General features: G+C 52.3%; 1 protein-coding gene across 1 annotated transcript; it reads left to right on the top strand.

The window, feature by feature from the left end:
• The first annotated feature begins 146 nt into the window (after positions 1-146).
• Positions 147-2,869, top strand: LOC119340158. Its single transcript, XM_037612058.1, has 5 exons — positions 147-493; positions 575-642; positions 723-1,171; positions 1,689-1,965; positions 2,050-2,869. Exons 3-4 carry the CDS (start codon positions 875-877, stop codon positions 1,935-1,937), a joined length of 546 nt encoding a protein of 181 aa, XP_037467955.1. The 5' UTR covers positions 147-493; positions 575-642; positions 723-874; the 3' UTR covers positions 1,938-1,965; positions 2,050-2,869.
• Positions 2,870-17,360: the final 14,491 nt, after the last annotated feature.

Below are 17,360 nucleotides of genomic sequence, written 5' to 3'. Positions count from 1 at the left end.
ATACGATTCTATTCCTACAAACCAAAGGACTTTAAATATATTTTTTCTATAAAAATCCTATCCTATAGAATTCCTATAAAATTTCTCCAAACCAAAGGAGGCCTCAAAGGCCCGTAGCAACGCACGGACATTGTACTAGTTTAATTTGGATGACAAAGATGATGATGATGAGTCGAAGGTAGAACTTGATTCCCTTGGTTCGTTTTGTGTACATCTTATTGACAATGACTATTATCAGGATGAAGCGTATGCCAGCCGTGCAGATGATGCAGAGGTAATTATTATTTTCTCCGGCTCAGAACCTCTGCCAACACAGGAAACCCGACAAGGAAGCTAGAAAGTAAGATTTTCTCACCCTTTAGCTCATTTGGATCCCGACTTTCTTTTGAAGAAGCAGCAACATGAAGCTCGCCATACAACCTGGAACAGTCGTGGTGGAGTTTTATCCTCTGGCTTACCGAACACCCCAGCACCTCGCAAACGTCGACCGGAGGTCTAAAAAATTTCCGACTTAGATTATCCCAAGGCAGGCCTTGTTCGTCAACCTCTTAACCCGTCTGATTCAAATTATCAGGGAGCATCTCACTCTTCCTCTGGCGACTCAACGGGAACTCAAATCCCAACTTTCAAGACTGTGAATGGGTAAGGGTATATTCAATCATTCAAACTTCATGCTTGTTTAATATGCTGACATATGTGTATTTCTTATTCTCAATGGTCAGGCCAAACCCAGCAAAAAGGCGAAACTGAATAAGCCGGCCAATGACTCCAACCCGTCTGAGCCGGAAAACAACAACCAGAATCCTCTCATCCAATTGTAGAAGCCACCATCGATGACCCGCCATCAGAAGACCATGAAATATCCATAGACCATATGGATATTGAGCCGGCCATTTCTAAGCCGCCAAGCCCAGCTAAGCCCGCTGAAGATAAGACTGACGACGTCGTCGTCACCGGGTTTGGTTACACAACACCGGACAACCCCACTGTCTTATCCAAGCACAGCGCCAAGGAAGAAAAATCTGCTGATGATAAAGGCAAGTGGAAGGTAGACTTAGAGAGCTATGCCCAGTTCAGTGCACAAGACACCCACTCTGGTTATTTGAACCATCTATACACCAGCCGTGATTTTGAAGCCGGCTTAGTCAATTTGATGAAGGAACGCTATGAGGTAATCCAATCACTATTCTCTTCATAATTATATGTCTATCAGCCGCCAAGTCTATAGGATATGATAGGATTGAATATGTTGTAGACATTCCAATTGCCATAAAGAAACTGAACATCATCATTAGTAGCCCCCACGGGTCGGCTTCAATCATCAAGTTAAGCCGAGACTTTAAGTAGCAGAAATGAACTTCGCATCCGTAGCCCCCGAGGGTCGATTTAACTAGCATAGTTAAATCGGGACTTACCAACATTGATAAATCAACACTTGAATATGTAATCTTGACAAACCGGATCATATCATTGCACGCAAGTCATCAGATAAATTCATCTTTGAACAGAGCAATAGACATTAGCCCCCAAGTGCCAAGGAAAATACTGGTATTGTTCTTGGGACTTTGAAAAGTTCTTTAAGAGCAATAAATATTAGCCCCAAGTGCCACGGAAAATACTTGTATTGTGTTTGGGATTTCAAAAAGTAATCATGATCATAATACCTTCCATGTTTGTTTATGTCACAGGCTAAACTGACTGAGAAAAATGCACAGCTGAATGATCTGAAGGCCAACATTAAAACTCAGCAATCTGAGACATCCAAGGCCAAATCAGAACTGAAGACTGCTTTAGAAAAAATTGAGCAGCTGAAACAAAACTTCAACACTGACAAAGATGGCTGGGAGACCAAAAAGGTAGCTCTATTGAAGAGAGCAGAGGATGCTGAAGCCACACTTAAACCGGTGACTGACGAGTTGTCCAGTTTAAGACAGTAGATCAATAACATGCCGTCAGCCATCTTCGGTAAGTAGGAAACATGACTCCTTTGCATCTCAATAAACATATTATAAACACCTGCCGGCTTACCGATAATTTTTACTGATATAGGTTCTCAGAGCGCTAAGTTTGGCTCAGATATGCGCATCCGGCTTAAAGTTGTCTACACCCTTGTAGAACAGTTACACACTGGCACCCAATGTACAATTGCTGCTACTATGCACAAGAAATCTGCACCCACTCTCATCAAAGATACACTGGAGAGGCTATCAGTGCTGCCCCAAAGGATTGATGATTTAAAGTGAGCCTCTGCTAGAGCTGGCGCACTGACTGCCTTAAGTCGGGCAAAGGCATGGCAAGCAGATCTGGATCCAGAAGATTTGGCCAATGGTTGCCCCAGTGTCAAAGAGGATGGACCTGCCTTCAGTGCTAATGACTTTGCAGAAATAGCAAGAGCAATGCGTCCATTAGCAAGTAAGTTGGCTGAAGAAACCAATCTATCCACATACCAAGCGGCTTATGGCTCTGAGAACAAGAAAGTGAAGGCGCCGGTTCATCAGGAGACGAATCTCATCCCGCCCATTCGTAAGCATACCTTCGCTCCTGATATTGATCCATTATTGATGATGAAGCTATGTTTAGAGCGTTGACCAGTATCAACTGGGCTACACCTGACTTTGATGGATAATCAAGGAGCTGAAGAAGAAGAAGAAGCGCAGGATGATTCGGAGGCTTCAACCCGCCAGGAGTCATGAGCCGTTTTATTAATCATAGCACTTTATTGTTGACGTCTCAAAAACACTTATCCTCTTTGGGCCATCGAATGCCTTATAATAAGGCTGTTTAAACTTTGATCTACCGTGCCATCATGCACGTGTTTGTTTGCATAACATTGCTGATCCGTCAGTTGAAGATCTACCACTTATGCTCATCCACTACCGCAGGATGGTCCAAACGCGACACTACGATCAGAGACCCTTCGATGAAACTGTGTGCCATGCCATAATCGCAAACGGTGGTGTAAAAAACCGTCAAAAAAGGTGCAAAAACATTTTCGATGACAGATGCATCAAACAGGGTTCAGATTTTAGTTGCGTGTGCGATGCAGGGCATACGGTTCGGTTCAATTAACTGTTTGGGATGAGGAGGAACATAAGAAACGGGCAGCCAGATGAAGGCGTGTGCGATATATAGCATACAGTTCACTAGGATGAACTGTGTGTGATTAGGCAACACAATGGAAACGGTTCAACTGAACAAGATGTGTGTGATACGCGGCAAACAGGTCCATAATCAGAAATGTGTGCGAAGACCAATAATAACACAGACGATTGCTGCTAATAAGCCGTGTGATTTGCTCTGTCTACAGTAGAATAACATGTATATATATATAACTGAAATAAACATCCAATTACATAAGTGACTATACAGATCATTCGCACACACCTCAATAAACAATTGCATGCATTCTAAAGTAGGAGAAACATTCATCTAGTCATCTACTTCTTGTGATGCTCCTGCCACTGCTATGTGGCTCGATCCCTTGTCTGGGCCAGGAAGAAGACAGTTCCCCATGTCATCGATCCGCCTGTACATCTCGTAGCTTGTGTACGCGTCCATGGCCACGTACTTGACATGTTATTCATCCAGTCTCTCATGCCACACACTGTGCCAGGTGTTCCTGTCCTTATTGCTCTCATTCTTCATCTTCATGTAGTAGGGGTCGATGATGGTCGAGGCGAGGTCAACCAGGGAGTTCAGTTTGTTTTTGTCGCTACTCCAGACCTTGTAGTCGCGCTGGATGTTGACAAGATTTGGGCATTTCAAGCCCTGAAACCTTGATCGCTTTTAGATCGTTGGTGGTGTCCACCGCAGCGAAACTGTAGTCGGAGCTGTTGATAAACCTGGAGAAACGCTTGCAAGGCATTGTGGCCAGGTGGTAGTGGTAGATGAGGACGTCATGCCGCACACACAACTGGGCGACGTCAACCTTCTGATCGTGCCCGACACAAGCCATGGTGTACTCGAGGTCGAAGCCGACCACTTGGTACTTGTCCTCGGCAAGGAACTGCTCCATAGTTTGGATGGAGCTCTCCACCGAGACCGGATCGTTCGTGTACACCATCGAGAGAGCCTTCCCCCTCACGTGGGTGTCCACAATGTGTTGCGTGGTGAACTGCCCGTCGTCGTCGTCGTCGGTGGCCGTTGGGAGCGCCATTGGAGCCACCGGGAGCGCCATTGGAACCACTGGATGTCCTCTGTGTATGTGTCCTCGTGGGTGTGCTTATTGTGTGGTGTGAGACAAGAGATGAAGGTAAATGGCCACAGGAATAAAAGGGGGCCGGGCGAAGTGGATTCTCGGCGCGTCCGCATGGCAGTTTTTGCAGCGGGTAACTGCATCATCGCGCCGCGCCCGGCGCAACCGCATGCACACCAACATGCGTGATCATGCACCGGGCCCAAACACTGGCAGCGCACATGCAGGAACGAGGGCAGAGCACCCAGAGGGACGCGAGAGCAGAGCGCAAGTGGCGGGACGCGAGCAGAGCACGCCGCGGCCGCCTGAACCACAAGCAACCACACACATAGAGCAGTTGAACACACAGAAAATGGTCGCCTACAAGCCGGCCGACAGTTGCGTCGCTACATAGAGAGCGGGCTTGTGCGACCACATCCGTCTAGTCTATAGTCCCCTTTATATTTTGTGCTATACTTTTCCCTCAAATTTAACCAACAAAATGTTAATGCATGTTATAAAATTATATAATTGGAAACTATGTTCAAATACGAATCCAACTATATTATCTTTGGCAGCATGCATTCGTAAATTATTATTTAAATCATACTTATAAACCAGGACGGGGGTATAATAGGTAATTAAATTGCAAACTTTTTTTATTCACCATATGTGTACGTGGCCTTTCGTCCTCCTCTCGCACGTCTTGTCACCCCGCTGCCGCAGACGGCTTATAGCACAAGCTTGCGCAGCGCACGTGGACGTTCTTTTGGTCAAACGGTGGCGCCAATGAATCGTCGGTGAGCCCGTTCCCGTGAAACCTCACAGGTTCCCGCGCAAGCTTCCCGCCCGAGTCGGTGGAATCCCCCAAAATCCCAATGCTTACCGGCCTGCTATAAAACCCTCACGACCGGTGAGTCCTGCGTCGCATTTTCCCCTCCCTCCATGTAGCTTATCTTGTCTGCTTCTCCCACAATTGCCAATAGCACCGGTCTGTCATTGTCGCTCAGCCACTCCGCCGTCATGAAAGGACAGCTCCAGCTGGGAGGCTACACCGCAGCAGCGGTGCAGTCCCCGACGTAGTGTAGTGTGCATGACGTCCCTGTTGGGTGTGCGCGGAACACCCACCACACGCTCCACCGCCGGTGCTCGTCGGCAGCTGTTGCCGGCCGCTATTGCCGCCAAACCATCATCGAAAGCTAGGGCCATCGCCCGCTCGGCCGCTGCGGCCTGAAGGTGGGAGGTGGCCCTCGTGGCCGCAACCCCACTGCCGGACACCGTGGCCATCACCCACTCCACCACTGCAGCCCAAAGGAGGGAGGTGGTGGTCATGGCTGCCACCCCGTCGTCGGCCGCCGTGGCCGCAGCCCACCGTCGATCGCCGGGGTCATCACCCGCTCCGCCACCGCCGCCCGAAGGCGGGAGGCGGAGGTGGATGCCCGCACGTGCGTCAGCAACCTTGCGCGCTACACCGAGTTCCTGCAGGAGGAGGAGGAGGAGTGCCTTGTCGAGCATGCAAAGAGCCTTACCGCCGCCGTGGCCGTGGCACACGCCACCTCAGAGGCGAGGAATCAGGAGATCTACGAGGAGAACCACCGCTTCTAGAGGGCTCGTTTGGAGCGGTAGAGGGCGTTCGAGGTGAGCGTCGCTGAAGCTGCAATAGCAGCAGGCACCGTATTGCGGTTGCCCAGCTCATCGGTAGGCTCCTCCTCCTCCGCCTCTTACTGAGCGCGCTCGACAGAGGAGAGGCAGCCGGAAGTAGTACAAAGCCCCTCCGCAGTAGTAGTAGTATTTAGGGGCTGTTTTGTTCAGTTCATCTGACTATAGATGTGGTGGAACTGTACAACATACTTAAAATTAGTTAGTATATATAGTTGAACTAGCTATTTTAGTACGTGGTTGGCAACAATTGGGGAGAAGTTTGGTCAGTTCAGCTATCGAGTTGAACTGTTTGTATAAATTAAGAACGACTACTTAATCTATGAATGAATTATGCTTAATTACTGAATTTTAGTGGCAAAAATTAGATACTGCTAGTGATTTTTAGCTTCATATTTTGAAAAATCGTAGTGTTACAAGGTTGACAAATGGCGATGTTACTAGATCAACAAATGTCAATCTTTCCAGTTTGACAAATGGTAACATACCCAATATGACAGATGCAAATCGCACCAAATTGCTTGTAAGAAGTTGCACACGGGTCATCCAAAAGAACCGTTTGCGTTGAAGAGATGCACAAATCCTGCTCTCACTTTGCATCATGTCGTCCCGGATTCGACGGGCGGGGGGCGAGAGGACGGCAGCTAGCGGCGCTGAGAGGTAGCATTCGACGACGGCGTCCCATGCCGCTAAGGGGGGCGCGCGCACGGAGAGGAAGGAGGGCGGCCATGGAAGTCAAAGGGCTCGCTTCCTAGTGAGCCTGCGCATCGTGCAACTTACACGCTTCCCGGTGAGCATGCACATTCGAGGATAGCTTGCACGCCTCTCGGTCAGCCTGCGCACCGGACTGCGGTCGCACACCTCCCGTTCAGTCAAGGTCAAGCAGCTGTCCGCACGACACCTCCTACAACCATTAAAACCAAGACACGTGGCGTCACGTGAAGGGTTAACAGAACACACACGATTTGAATTATACAAACGTTTGAGATATTAAAGTGGCAGCTATTTTTTCAAAATGTCTTTGTTGGCTGTCATTATTTGAGTGCGCCATCTCTCAAAATAGACACGAAAAATACCACAACATGTCGGGTGCCATTCCATGATAGCATGCCAAGTTTCATGAATTTCAGACGAGTTTTGGATTTACTAGAATTTAAAAATAAAGTATCTCAACATTTTGCCGGCAATCAATGGTGCCCTGGTGTTCGAAATTCATTCCCATTTCTTGCATGGGACCTAAGCATGCACCCAAGGACACATATTTGATTTTTCAACCAATTTATATGCACTAAAGCATGTGCATGTAGTTCAAATTTGAATTATGCACATAAATGCATTGAAAACTCAGTTAATGCATAAAATTGTCCAAACGAACCCCGAAAAATCACAAAAATTGACACAACACTCCTGTTGTTCTACGTTGACACGAGAAATTTTTTGGAAGCAATAAGAGGCAATGGATATCATTTCGTCCCCAAAGGTGGGATGTTCCCTACCGAAACCATCATGCTTGTTGTGAGAAGCTCTCGTTTGTGAGAAGCAGAAACCCAAACCTGCCCCAAATGGGACAAAAAATTTACCATGCATGTTGATGCCGCTCCAAGATAGCATGCCAAGTTTCATGAATTTCAGACGAGTTTTGCATTTACTAGAATTTAAAAACCAAGCATCTCAATGTTTTGCCGGCAATCAACGGTGCCCTGGTGTTTGAAATTCACTCCCATTTGTTGCATGGGACCTAAGCTTGCACCCAAGGACACAGATTTGATTTTCCGACCAATTTATATGCACTGGAACATGTGCATCTAGTTCAAATTTGAATTATGCACATAAATGCATTGAAAACTCAGTTAATGCATAAAAATGTCCAAATGAACCTCGAAAAATAAAAAAATTGACACAACACGCCCTTTTGTTCTATGTTGACACGAGAAAAATTTTGGAAGCAATAAGAGGCAATGGATATCGTTTCGTCCCCAAAGGTGGGACGTTCCCTACCAAAACCACCATGCTTGTTGTGAGAAGCTCTCATTTGTGAGAAGCATATACCCAAACCTGCCCCAAATGGGAAAAAAATTTCCCACGGCATGTTGATGCCGCTCCATGTTAGCATGCCAAGTTTCATGAATTTCAGACGAGTTTTGGATTTACTAGAATTTAAAAACCAAGCATCTCAACGTTTTGTTGGCAATCAACGGTGCCCTGGTGTTTGAAATTCATTCCCATTTGTTGCATGGGACCTAAGCATGCACCCAAGGACACATATTTGATTTTTCAACCAATTTATATGCACTGGAGCATGTGCATGTAGTTCAGATTTGAATTATGCTCATAAATGCATTGAAAACTCAGTTAATGCATAAAAATGTCCAAATGAACCCCAAAAAATCACAAAAATTAACACAACACTCCTGTTGTTCTATGTTGACATGAGAAATTTTTTGGAAGCAATAAGACGCAATGGATATCGTTTCATCCACAAAGGTGGGACGTTCCCTAGCAAAACCATCATGCTTGTTGTGAGAAGCTCTGGTTTGTGAGAAGCATATACCCAAACCTGCCCCAACTGGGACAAATTTTTTACCATGGCATGTTGATGCCGCTCCATAATAGCATGCCAAGTTTCATGAATTTCAGACGAGTTTTGGATTTACTAGAATTTAAAAACCAGGCATCTCAACATTTTGCCGGCAATCAACGGTGCCCTGTGTTTGAAATCCATTCCCATTTCTTGCATGGGACCTAAGCATGCACCCAAGGACGCAGATTTGATTTTTCAACCAATTTATATGCACTGGAGCATGTGCATGTAGTTCAAATTTGAATTATGCACATAAATGCATTGAAAACTCAGTTAATGCATAAAAATGTCCAAACAAACCCCGAAAAATCAAAAAATCAACACAACACTCCTGTTGTTCTATGTTGAATGAGAAATTTTTTGGAAGCAATAAGACGCAATGGATATCGTTTCGTCCCCAAAGGTGGGACGTTCCCTACCGATACCATCATGCTTGTTGTGAGAAGCTCTCGTTTGTGAGAAGCATATACCCAAACCTGCCCCAAATGGGACAAAAAATTTACCACGGCATGTTGATGCCGCTCCATGTTAGCATGCCAAGTTTCATGAATTTCAGACGAGTTTTGGATTTACTAGAATTTTAAAACCATGTACCTCAACGTTTTACCGGCAATCAACGGTGCCCTAGTGTTTGAAATTCATTCCCATTTCTTGCATGGGACCTAAGCATGCACCCAAGGACACAGATTTGATTTTTCAACCAATTTATATGCACTGGAGCATGTGCATGTAGTTTAAATTTGAATTATGCACATAAATGCATTGGAAACTCAATTAATGCATAAAAATGTCCAAACAGTGCCCTGGTGTTTGAAATTCATTCCCATTTCTTGCATGGGACCTAAGCATGCACCCAAGGACACAAATTTGTTTTTTCAACCAATTTATATGCATTGGAGCATGTGCATGTAGTTTGTCAGCGTCTTGGGAACGGGGGTCCCCAGACTTGCCTGCCTACGGCCCACGGCGTGGCTCCACCGGCGACCCTGTAGGCCCATCTTCATCAGCAAACCCTCAAGACCCTTGCGAGGGGCCAAGCCTCCCAAGGCGGACGACACAAGACCTCCTCAGGGGCAGCCTCACCAGGCTGGCTCGCGAGGGGCAGAGAGATCAAGGCAAGGGACACATCGCGAGATTCCTGTGACGCAAGCCATGACAACTGGAGCCAGACGGGCGCCAGTGCGCGCAGTATCCTCATTTCCTCTTTGGTGCTAAAGAGGCAAGCGCAGGCGAGGAGTCCCGAGGCATCAGGCAAATGTTTCAATATCGGTGCAACGAGACCAAGACCAGCAGGACGGCAGGACGGAGGTCACCATGGAGCCCAAGACAGCGTCACCACCAGAGCCTTTGGCAGGCGAAGACCACCTTTAGTCAGGATAACTTGTACTAGTTGTCTCCCTTCGAAATTGGCCATTGTTGGATCCCTTCCCGCACAATATTTGGGGAGAGGACCAGGTCCTTTATAAATAGGACTAGCCACCACCATAGGGGGGACGGATCATTCAGATCATCCTCAACCACGCAAGTTCACCAAGCACAAGAACACCTCTCCTCAGGAGGTTGTTCTTCCCTTGTAGCTGTTCATCCTCAGCCCAAGAGGCAATCCACCACACCACACTGGAGTAGGGTATTACACCACATCAGTGGCCCGAACCAGTATAAACTCTTGTGTCTCTCGTTCTTCGGGTTCGACGAGCTAGGCCTTGTGATTGTGGCGAGAGCGATCAAGGGAGAGAGAGATCTTCGTGCGCACCCTAGTGTTCAAACCTCAAGGGTTTTTCCGAAACCCGAAATCCGACATTTGGCGTGCCAGGTAGGGGTGCGCCGAAGCTTCCCTCCCACCGATCCGCGTCCTGTCGTTTCGTTGCATCCATGGAGGACGCTCGTCCAGCCTGCGCTGAGCGCCGGGCCGCCCTCGCCGCCCGCGTCGCTCAGACCGCCCCTTTCGGCGGGCCTCCCTGTCGTTCCCCATCACCCGCTTCTAACAACGCCACCGGCCCGGCGGGAAACACGCAGCAAGCATCCTCGTTGCACCCCTCGGTGCGGCGGGACGGCCGCACCGGCACTCCGTCACTAACCCCAGCCGGCTCATCGTCTCACGCTCATCGTGCTCCCACGGACGCGCAGACCGCGCTGCTCATGGTGCGTGAGCTCCTGCGCTACTGCCCAGTCGATGACCTCTACAAGGACTGGCTGGACCACATCACCGAGCTCGTTAGCGTCGCAGGGGGCTCCCCAGCGCCATCCCTCTCGCTGCCTCGCCCTCCACCAGCTGCGGGCGACGTGGCTCACAGAGCGCCTCCACCACCTCTACATCAAGACGGCGCTCTGGCGCCAAGGCGCGCGGCCCCCCGGCGACACCCACCACGTCGGGCGCCCGCGCGAGAAGAAGGAAGCTGCCAAGAAGTTGCCCGGTCGCAAGAGAATGCGCCCGCGCTCCCGGCGCCACCACGACAAGACTGCATGTCGCTTGCGGCGGTGGTGCGCGGGCATCAAGGGCAGCCTCCGCATCAGCAAAGGGCCTCGGCCCCCGGTGGCCACCGCAGGCTGCCGCACCTTCACTCCTGAGCTGCGTAGCGTCGCCTGGCCGGGCAAGTTCAAGCCAGACTTGCCTCCTTGCTATGACGGCACCCCCGACGCCGCGGAGTTCCTGCAGCTCTACGAGCTGAGCATCGAGGTGGCCAACAGTGATGAAAAAGTCATGGCGAACTGGTTCCCCATGGCTCTCAAAGATGGCACTCACTCATGGTTCCTGAACATGCCCCCGGCCTCGATCTCCTCGTGGGACGAGATGCGCGAACGCTTCGTTGCCAACTTCTAGGGCACTCGCGACCGCCCTCCGCCGCGGGTGACCTGCGCCGCATCAAGCAGTAGCCAGGAGAGTCCCTGCAGAAGTACATCCAGCGCTTCGACAACGTTCGCCTCAAGATCCCCAAGGTGACGGACGAGGCCATCATTTCAGCGTTTTCTGATGGCGTCCGCGACGTCAAGATGAAGGAGGAGCTCGCGTCCACGAGGAACTATGCACGTCTTTGGAGCTGTTCAGCCTGGCGACCAAGTGCGCAAGAGATGAGGTGGGGCGCCTTTCCCTCCTCGAGCTCCTGGCTACCGACCTGGAGGAGAAGAAAGCCAAGGCCAAGGACGTGAAGCGCAAGGGAGTAGCCGTGCTCGCGGTGGAGCCAGATACGAAGCGCGGCCGGGACCATCCCAAGTCGTCCAAGAGCAGCTAGCCGCTCTGCGCCTTCGACAACATACATAGCGACAACACCAACGACTGTCAAGAGCTCAGGGCCATTCGAGATGGACGCCTCGGTCGACGCCCCGAGTGCAACGACCGGGGCTACAGCCAAGGAGGAGGATGAGGCGGAGGACGCTGGGACGACCGCGGCCCCCTCCAGGAGTTCCGCGACCGGCCTCGCGAGGACCGCTGGTAGGACCAGCCTCGTGAGGGCGCCTGGAGGGACCAGCCTCGCGAGGACCGCCCTCAGGGCAATGCTGGTCTTCCTCCACTGCCACCACCGCCAAGAAGGAACGACGACCACCATCAGGATGAGGGGGCTGGGGGCTTCCAGGAACCGCGTTCTATCATCTGCATCTTGGGCGGAGCTCAGGTCCCAGCCTCTCAGTGTATCTTCAAGCAGTTTGCTCGTGAGGTGAACCCAGCCCTTCCCAGGCTTGAGGCCACGCGCCCGCTCAGGTGGTCCAAGTGCGCCATCACTTTTAGCTCGGCGGACCAGCTCAAGTGCGCGGCCACCATGGCGCCCTCCCGATGCTCTGCTCACCCATCCTCAGCAACGTACAAGTCACCAAGACCCTCATCGACGGCGGAGCAGGGCTTAACATTCTGTCCGTCGAGACATTCGACAGCCTCCAAGTGCCATACGATCAGCTTCAGCCTACCAAGCCCTTCTCAGGAGTGACCGACGGCTCTGCCACCCCGATAGGGCAGGTCTGCCTCCCTGTCACCTTCAGACAGCATGGCAACTACCGCACCGAGCTCATCGACTTTGACGTTGCTCACATCCGTCTACCGTACAATGCCATCCTCGGGTAACCGGCCCTAGCCAAGTTCATGGCGGTGACCCACCACGGCTACAACGTCCTCAAGATGCCAGGAAGCGGCGGGGTCATTACCGCCCCCTGCGAAGAAAGAGATGCAGTGTGCTCCCTCGAGCGCGCCTTCCAAGCCGCAGCGATCGAACACCCCGACAACTATGGAGCGTAGTACCCTCCCGAGGCCGTCCCCAAGAAGAAGAAGCAGCTACTCCGCACAGGACCTCAGGGGAGCGGCATCTCTGGCGGTGCAACATCAGGATCGGCGCCCGCGCTTGGCGCGCCTCCCTCCCTTGCATAGGAAGGCGCACCTGGTGCCCTCCCCGGGCAGGGCTCGGGGGCTCTCTTCTGGAGGGCCTCAGACCTAGCCAACATCACGAGGGAGGCGCTCGAGCACCATATGGAGGCATGTTTTGCGGCACGTTTCCCTTAGGAAGATGCCGGGCGAGGAGCGCCTGGCGCTCAAGAGTTCATCACCAAGGCCACTCAGGAGTTGCAGGATGCAAGAGCTATGCGCGGTGACTGCCGCCAACCTAGCGCAACTCCCCATCCAGGTGAGGATGGCGGGCTGCACGTCTGCGTCGACATCCCAGGGCTCAACAGGGCCGCATCTCAGGAGCCCTTCTGGCCTTCGCGTGTGTGATGTTGCGAGGGCCCACCTCACAGCTATGTTCGCATGCCATTCAGCCTGTCGAGCATGGCAGCTGCCTTCCAGCGCAACCTGCAGAGCATCCTGGCGGCTCAGGAGGCCAGGCATCACACAGTCCTGGCGGAGATGGAGATGGTCCTTGAGGAGCCGCCTGGGCCCCAGAGCCTCCCGAGGCTCAGGGCCCCAGTGGCTCATGAGGAGCAACACCTTCGCCACACATATTCAGCTACCCCAACATCCCTTCGACAATGGAACCAGGTGACATTTTCCAAGTTTATTTAGCTGGGAGCGCCCCCCGGGCCGCATCATTCCTAGGATGTGTGGGCCTGTCCCTGCGGCATGTATCCTTTTACGTCTTTAGCTTACTCTGCTAGGGGCGCCCCTCGGGTTGCAGCATCCCCAGGTCGCTCGGGTCCGACCCAGCGGCATGTATCGTTCTTGCATTTACCTAAGCTAGTTCGCTTTTCATGCGTGACCTACCTATGGTTATCACCTACTTGATTGTGACCCACCACGGGAGCCGCGCACCGACTGTTTTTCTTCAGGATCCTTCGCATAAGAAGGCTAGGCACGGCGTCTGTGCTCGGGCCCATCCCTGCAGCGTTGATAAATCCAATGCTAAGCTTTGTCTGGCGGGCCGGTCCCATTCACGTCACCTCCTGGGGTCGTTGGTGCTTGGCCTTATCATGCGATAACCTCAGGAGATTCATTTGGTGCAGGATTGCCTAACCATCTCGTAGGACCGCCGCAACTAACAAGAACCAAGACTAGGCGTAACCCGCCTTGAGGTAGGGCCTCGTGAGCCCCGCGCTGGCTCACGAGTGCCCAGACACACCTCATCTAGACCTGCCGTGCAAGACACATGTCAGGGCGGGGCTGTACACGCCCCGGGGGCTCCACTTAGAGGGAGCCCTCACCCACGCACCAGTGGAAGCACCATGCTCCGCGCTGGCAGTCGACACTACCGAGGAGCGGTTATGCTTGTGCAAGTGCGGAAGCGCTATGCTCCGCACTAGTGATAAACAACTGAGGGTAGCCTCATGGCCGCATCAACCTCAGGGAGCCCTCGAGCTCAGCGTCTGGCCTCATCTCAACACCTCCCCTCGGGAGAGTCACGCGAGGGGGATAGGCACGGGGGCTGCGCTCGGGTCACGCCCAAGCGTACGCCACCCTGCCAGGTCCCCCGGACCTGGTCGTCGCACGCCCCTCCCGAGCCGAGCCTCGGCGAGGGAAAAGGTATGAAGGTCGTTTGAGCGTCAAGGGGGACTCCTGAGCATCGCGACTCAGGAGCCTAACTGACCACGTTGCCCCTCACTCCTTGGTCTCGTCCTAGTGATCCGGACGACCCAACGGTGGTTGAGGTATGCGCGGGGTCGGGCCCTGCCGACGTAGAACACTAGACCTATTTCTACATCTCCTTTCTGTAAGTTGTTTGCGCGTCAAGGGGGACTCATGAGCATCGCGACTCAGGAGCCTAACTGGCCACGTAGCTCCTCACCCCTTGGTCTCGTCCTGGTGATTCGGACAACCCAACGGCGGCTGAGGTATGTGCGGGGTCGGGCCCTACCGACGTAGAATGTAAAGCAAATGGGAAGGAAATCGCAAAAATCTCAAGCAAATATTACAAGACATGTCGTTCTCCCAATACCAAAGGCAAGTTTAAATGCCTCCACGAGGCATGGTGCATTTTGCAGAAACTAAACAGGAAAGGAGTCGCTAGCAAGTCATCTCGTCACCCCTGGACGTCGCCACCGTCGCCCGCAAGGGATGCTTCTTCTTCAATGGTGTTTCCCTCACCTGCACCACCCGCCGGAGTCGCAGGATCAGCAGCACCGCCAGTCGAGGGTGCGGGATTGAAGGCGCGGAACTTCTTCAACAAGGCTTCCACCTGACCCTTCACGGCTTCAGCAGCAGCTGCGCAGTTCTCGGCGTCCACGGGCTCCAGCAACTCATCAAGGTGGGCGGCGGGATCGCGAAGATGAAGGTGGCTAAAGACGTGCGTCGGCACGACCGAGGAAAGAACGCGGGCTTCCGCCTCTGCCAAGGGGCCAATACCGCTCACGACTTCCTCAAGCGCCTCGACTAGATAAGGAAGCATCTGGACGGGGCCCTCGTTGGCGGTAGCCAGCGGTTCCTCCAAGCCCTTCTCATAGAGTGACCGCAGCGCCTTGCAAGACCTCTCCACGAGGAGCTCGAAGGCCGCGCGGTCCTCGGCCAGGACCCTGGCCTTGGCGTCAAGTTCGGCCTTCTCTGCTCCCACCTTCTGCGCGAGCTTCTCCAGCCGGCTACGCTCCGTGGCCTGCGCCTTCGCCAACTGCTCCAGCTCAGCATCGTGACCCTTGATAGTGTCCTCCCGGGCCTTTATCTTCTCCTCCTCCGCCTTGCGGCCTTGAGCATCTTCCGCACGCTCACTGCGCAGAGACTTTAGTTCGGCCTCCATCACCCGGCAGCGATTCTGGGCGGCCTAGACATCTTTCAGCGCCACCTCGCGAGCGGCCGATGCCTGAGCAGTGACCTGCTTGTCCTTCTCGGAGGTCGCTACCGCCTGGCTCAGCGCCGCCCGAACGGACACGTCTGAGTGAAGCCAGCCAGAGACCAGCTCTAAGCGCCCGACTACCAGGTGGGGGTCGGTGCCCTGAAGATCTTCTCGCAGCAGGGTCATCATGGAAAGAGCGCGCTCCAGGATGTCAGGGGAGGTGGAAGGACCTGGAGATAGTAGTGCGGCATGAGGAGGAGGAGGTAGCTGTTGGGTAACGTTGCAGAAAACAAAAATTTTCCTACTCGTTTCACCAAGATCATCTAGGAGTTCATCTAGCAACGAGTCATTGGATGCATCTACGTACCTTGTAGATCGCGAGCGGAAGCGTTCAAAGAACGGGGATGATGTAGTCGAACACGACGTGATTCGAATCACCGGAGATCCTAGCACCGAACGGACGGCACCTCCGCGTTCAACACACGTACGGAACAGCCACGTCTCCTCCTTCTTGATCCAGCAAGGGAGGGAGGAGAGGTTGAGGGAGATGGCACCAGCAGCAGCACGACGGCGTGGTGTTGATGGAGCTGCAGTACTCCGGCAGAGCTTCGCTAAGCAATAAGGAGATGGAGGAGGTGTTGGGGAGGGAGAAGGAGGCAACCAAAGGCCAAGGACTCAAGGTATGAAGTCCCTCCTCTCCCCCACTATATATAGGGGTGCCAAGGGGGGGTGGCCGGCCCTAGGAGATCCAATCTCCTAGGGGTGTGGCGGCCAAGGGGGGTTTCCCTCCCCCCCAAGGCACCTAGGAGGTGCCTTACCCTCCTAGGACTCTTGCCCCCTTGAACCCTAGGCGCATGGGCCTATGTGGGGCTGGTGCCCTTGGCCCAAGCAGGCCAAGGCGCACCCCCTACAGCCCATGTGGCCCCCGGGGATGGGTGGCCCCACCCGGTGGGCCCCCGGGACCCCTCCGGTGGTCCCGGTACAATACCGATAACCCCGAAACTTGTCCCGATGCCCGAAACAGGACTTTCCATATATAAATCTTTACCTCCGGACCATTCCGGAACTCCTCGTGACGTCCGGGATCTCATCCGGGACTCCGAACAACATTCGGGTTACTGCATATACATATCCCTACAACCCTAGCGTAACTGAACCTTAAGTGTGTAGACCCTACGGGTTCGGGAGACATGTAGACATGACCGAGACCGCTCTCCGGTCAATAACCAACAGCGGGATCTGGATACCCATGTTGGCTCCCACATGCTCCACGATGATCTCATCGGATGAACCACGATGTCGAGGATTTAATCAACCCCGTATGCAATTCCCTTTGTCAATCGATATGTTACTTGCCCGAGATTCGATCGTCGGTATCCCAATACCTCGTTCAATCTTGTTACCGGCAAGTCACTTTACTCGTACCGTAATGCATGATCCCGTGACCAAACACTTGGTCACTTTGAGCTCATTATGATGATGCATTACTTGAGTGGGCCCAGTGATATCTCTCCGTCATACGGAGTGACAAATCCCAGTCTCGATCCATATAAAACAATAGATACTTTCGGAGATACCTGTAGTGCACCTTTATAGTCACCCAGTTACATTGTGACGTTTGATACACCCAAAGCACTCCTACGGTATCCAGGAGTTATACGATCTCATGGTCGAAGGAAGAGATACTTTGACATTGCAAAAACTCTAGCAAACGAACTATACGATCTTGTGCTACGTTTAGGATTGGGTCTTGTCCATCACATCATTA

The sequence above is a fragment of the Triticum dicoccoides genome, chromosome 7B (genome assembly GCF_002162155.2).
Source record: "Triticum dicoccoides isolate Atlit2015 ecotype Zavitan chromosome 7B, WEW_v2.0, whole genome shotgun sequence".
Lineage (NCBI taxonomy): Eukaryota > Viridiplantae > Streptophyta > Magnoliopsida > Poales > Poaceae > Triticum > Triticum dicoccoides.
This window is presented reverse-complemented; position numbering and strand designations above follow the sequence as displayed.

What these genes read in the sequence shown, in the direction of transcription:
- LOC119340158 (XM_037612058.1), top strand. Translation starts at nt 875, where the DNA reads ATGGATATTGAGCCGGCCATTTCTAAGCCGCCAAGCCCAGCTAAGCCC. An exon ending in TGATGAAGGAACGCTATGAG is followed by an intron (nt 1,172 to 1,688) that starts GTAATCCAATCA and finishes TTTATGTCACAG; the next exon opens with GCTAAACTGACTGAGAAAAA.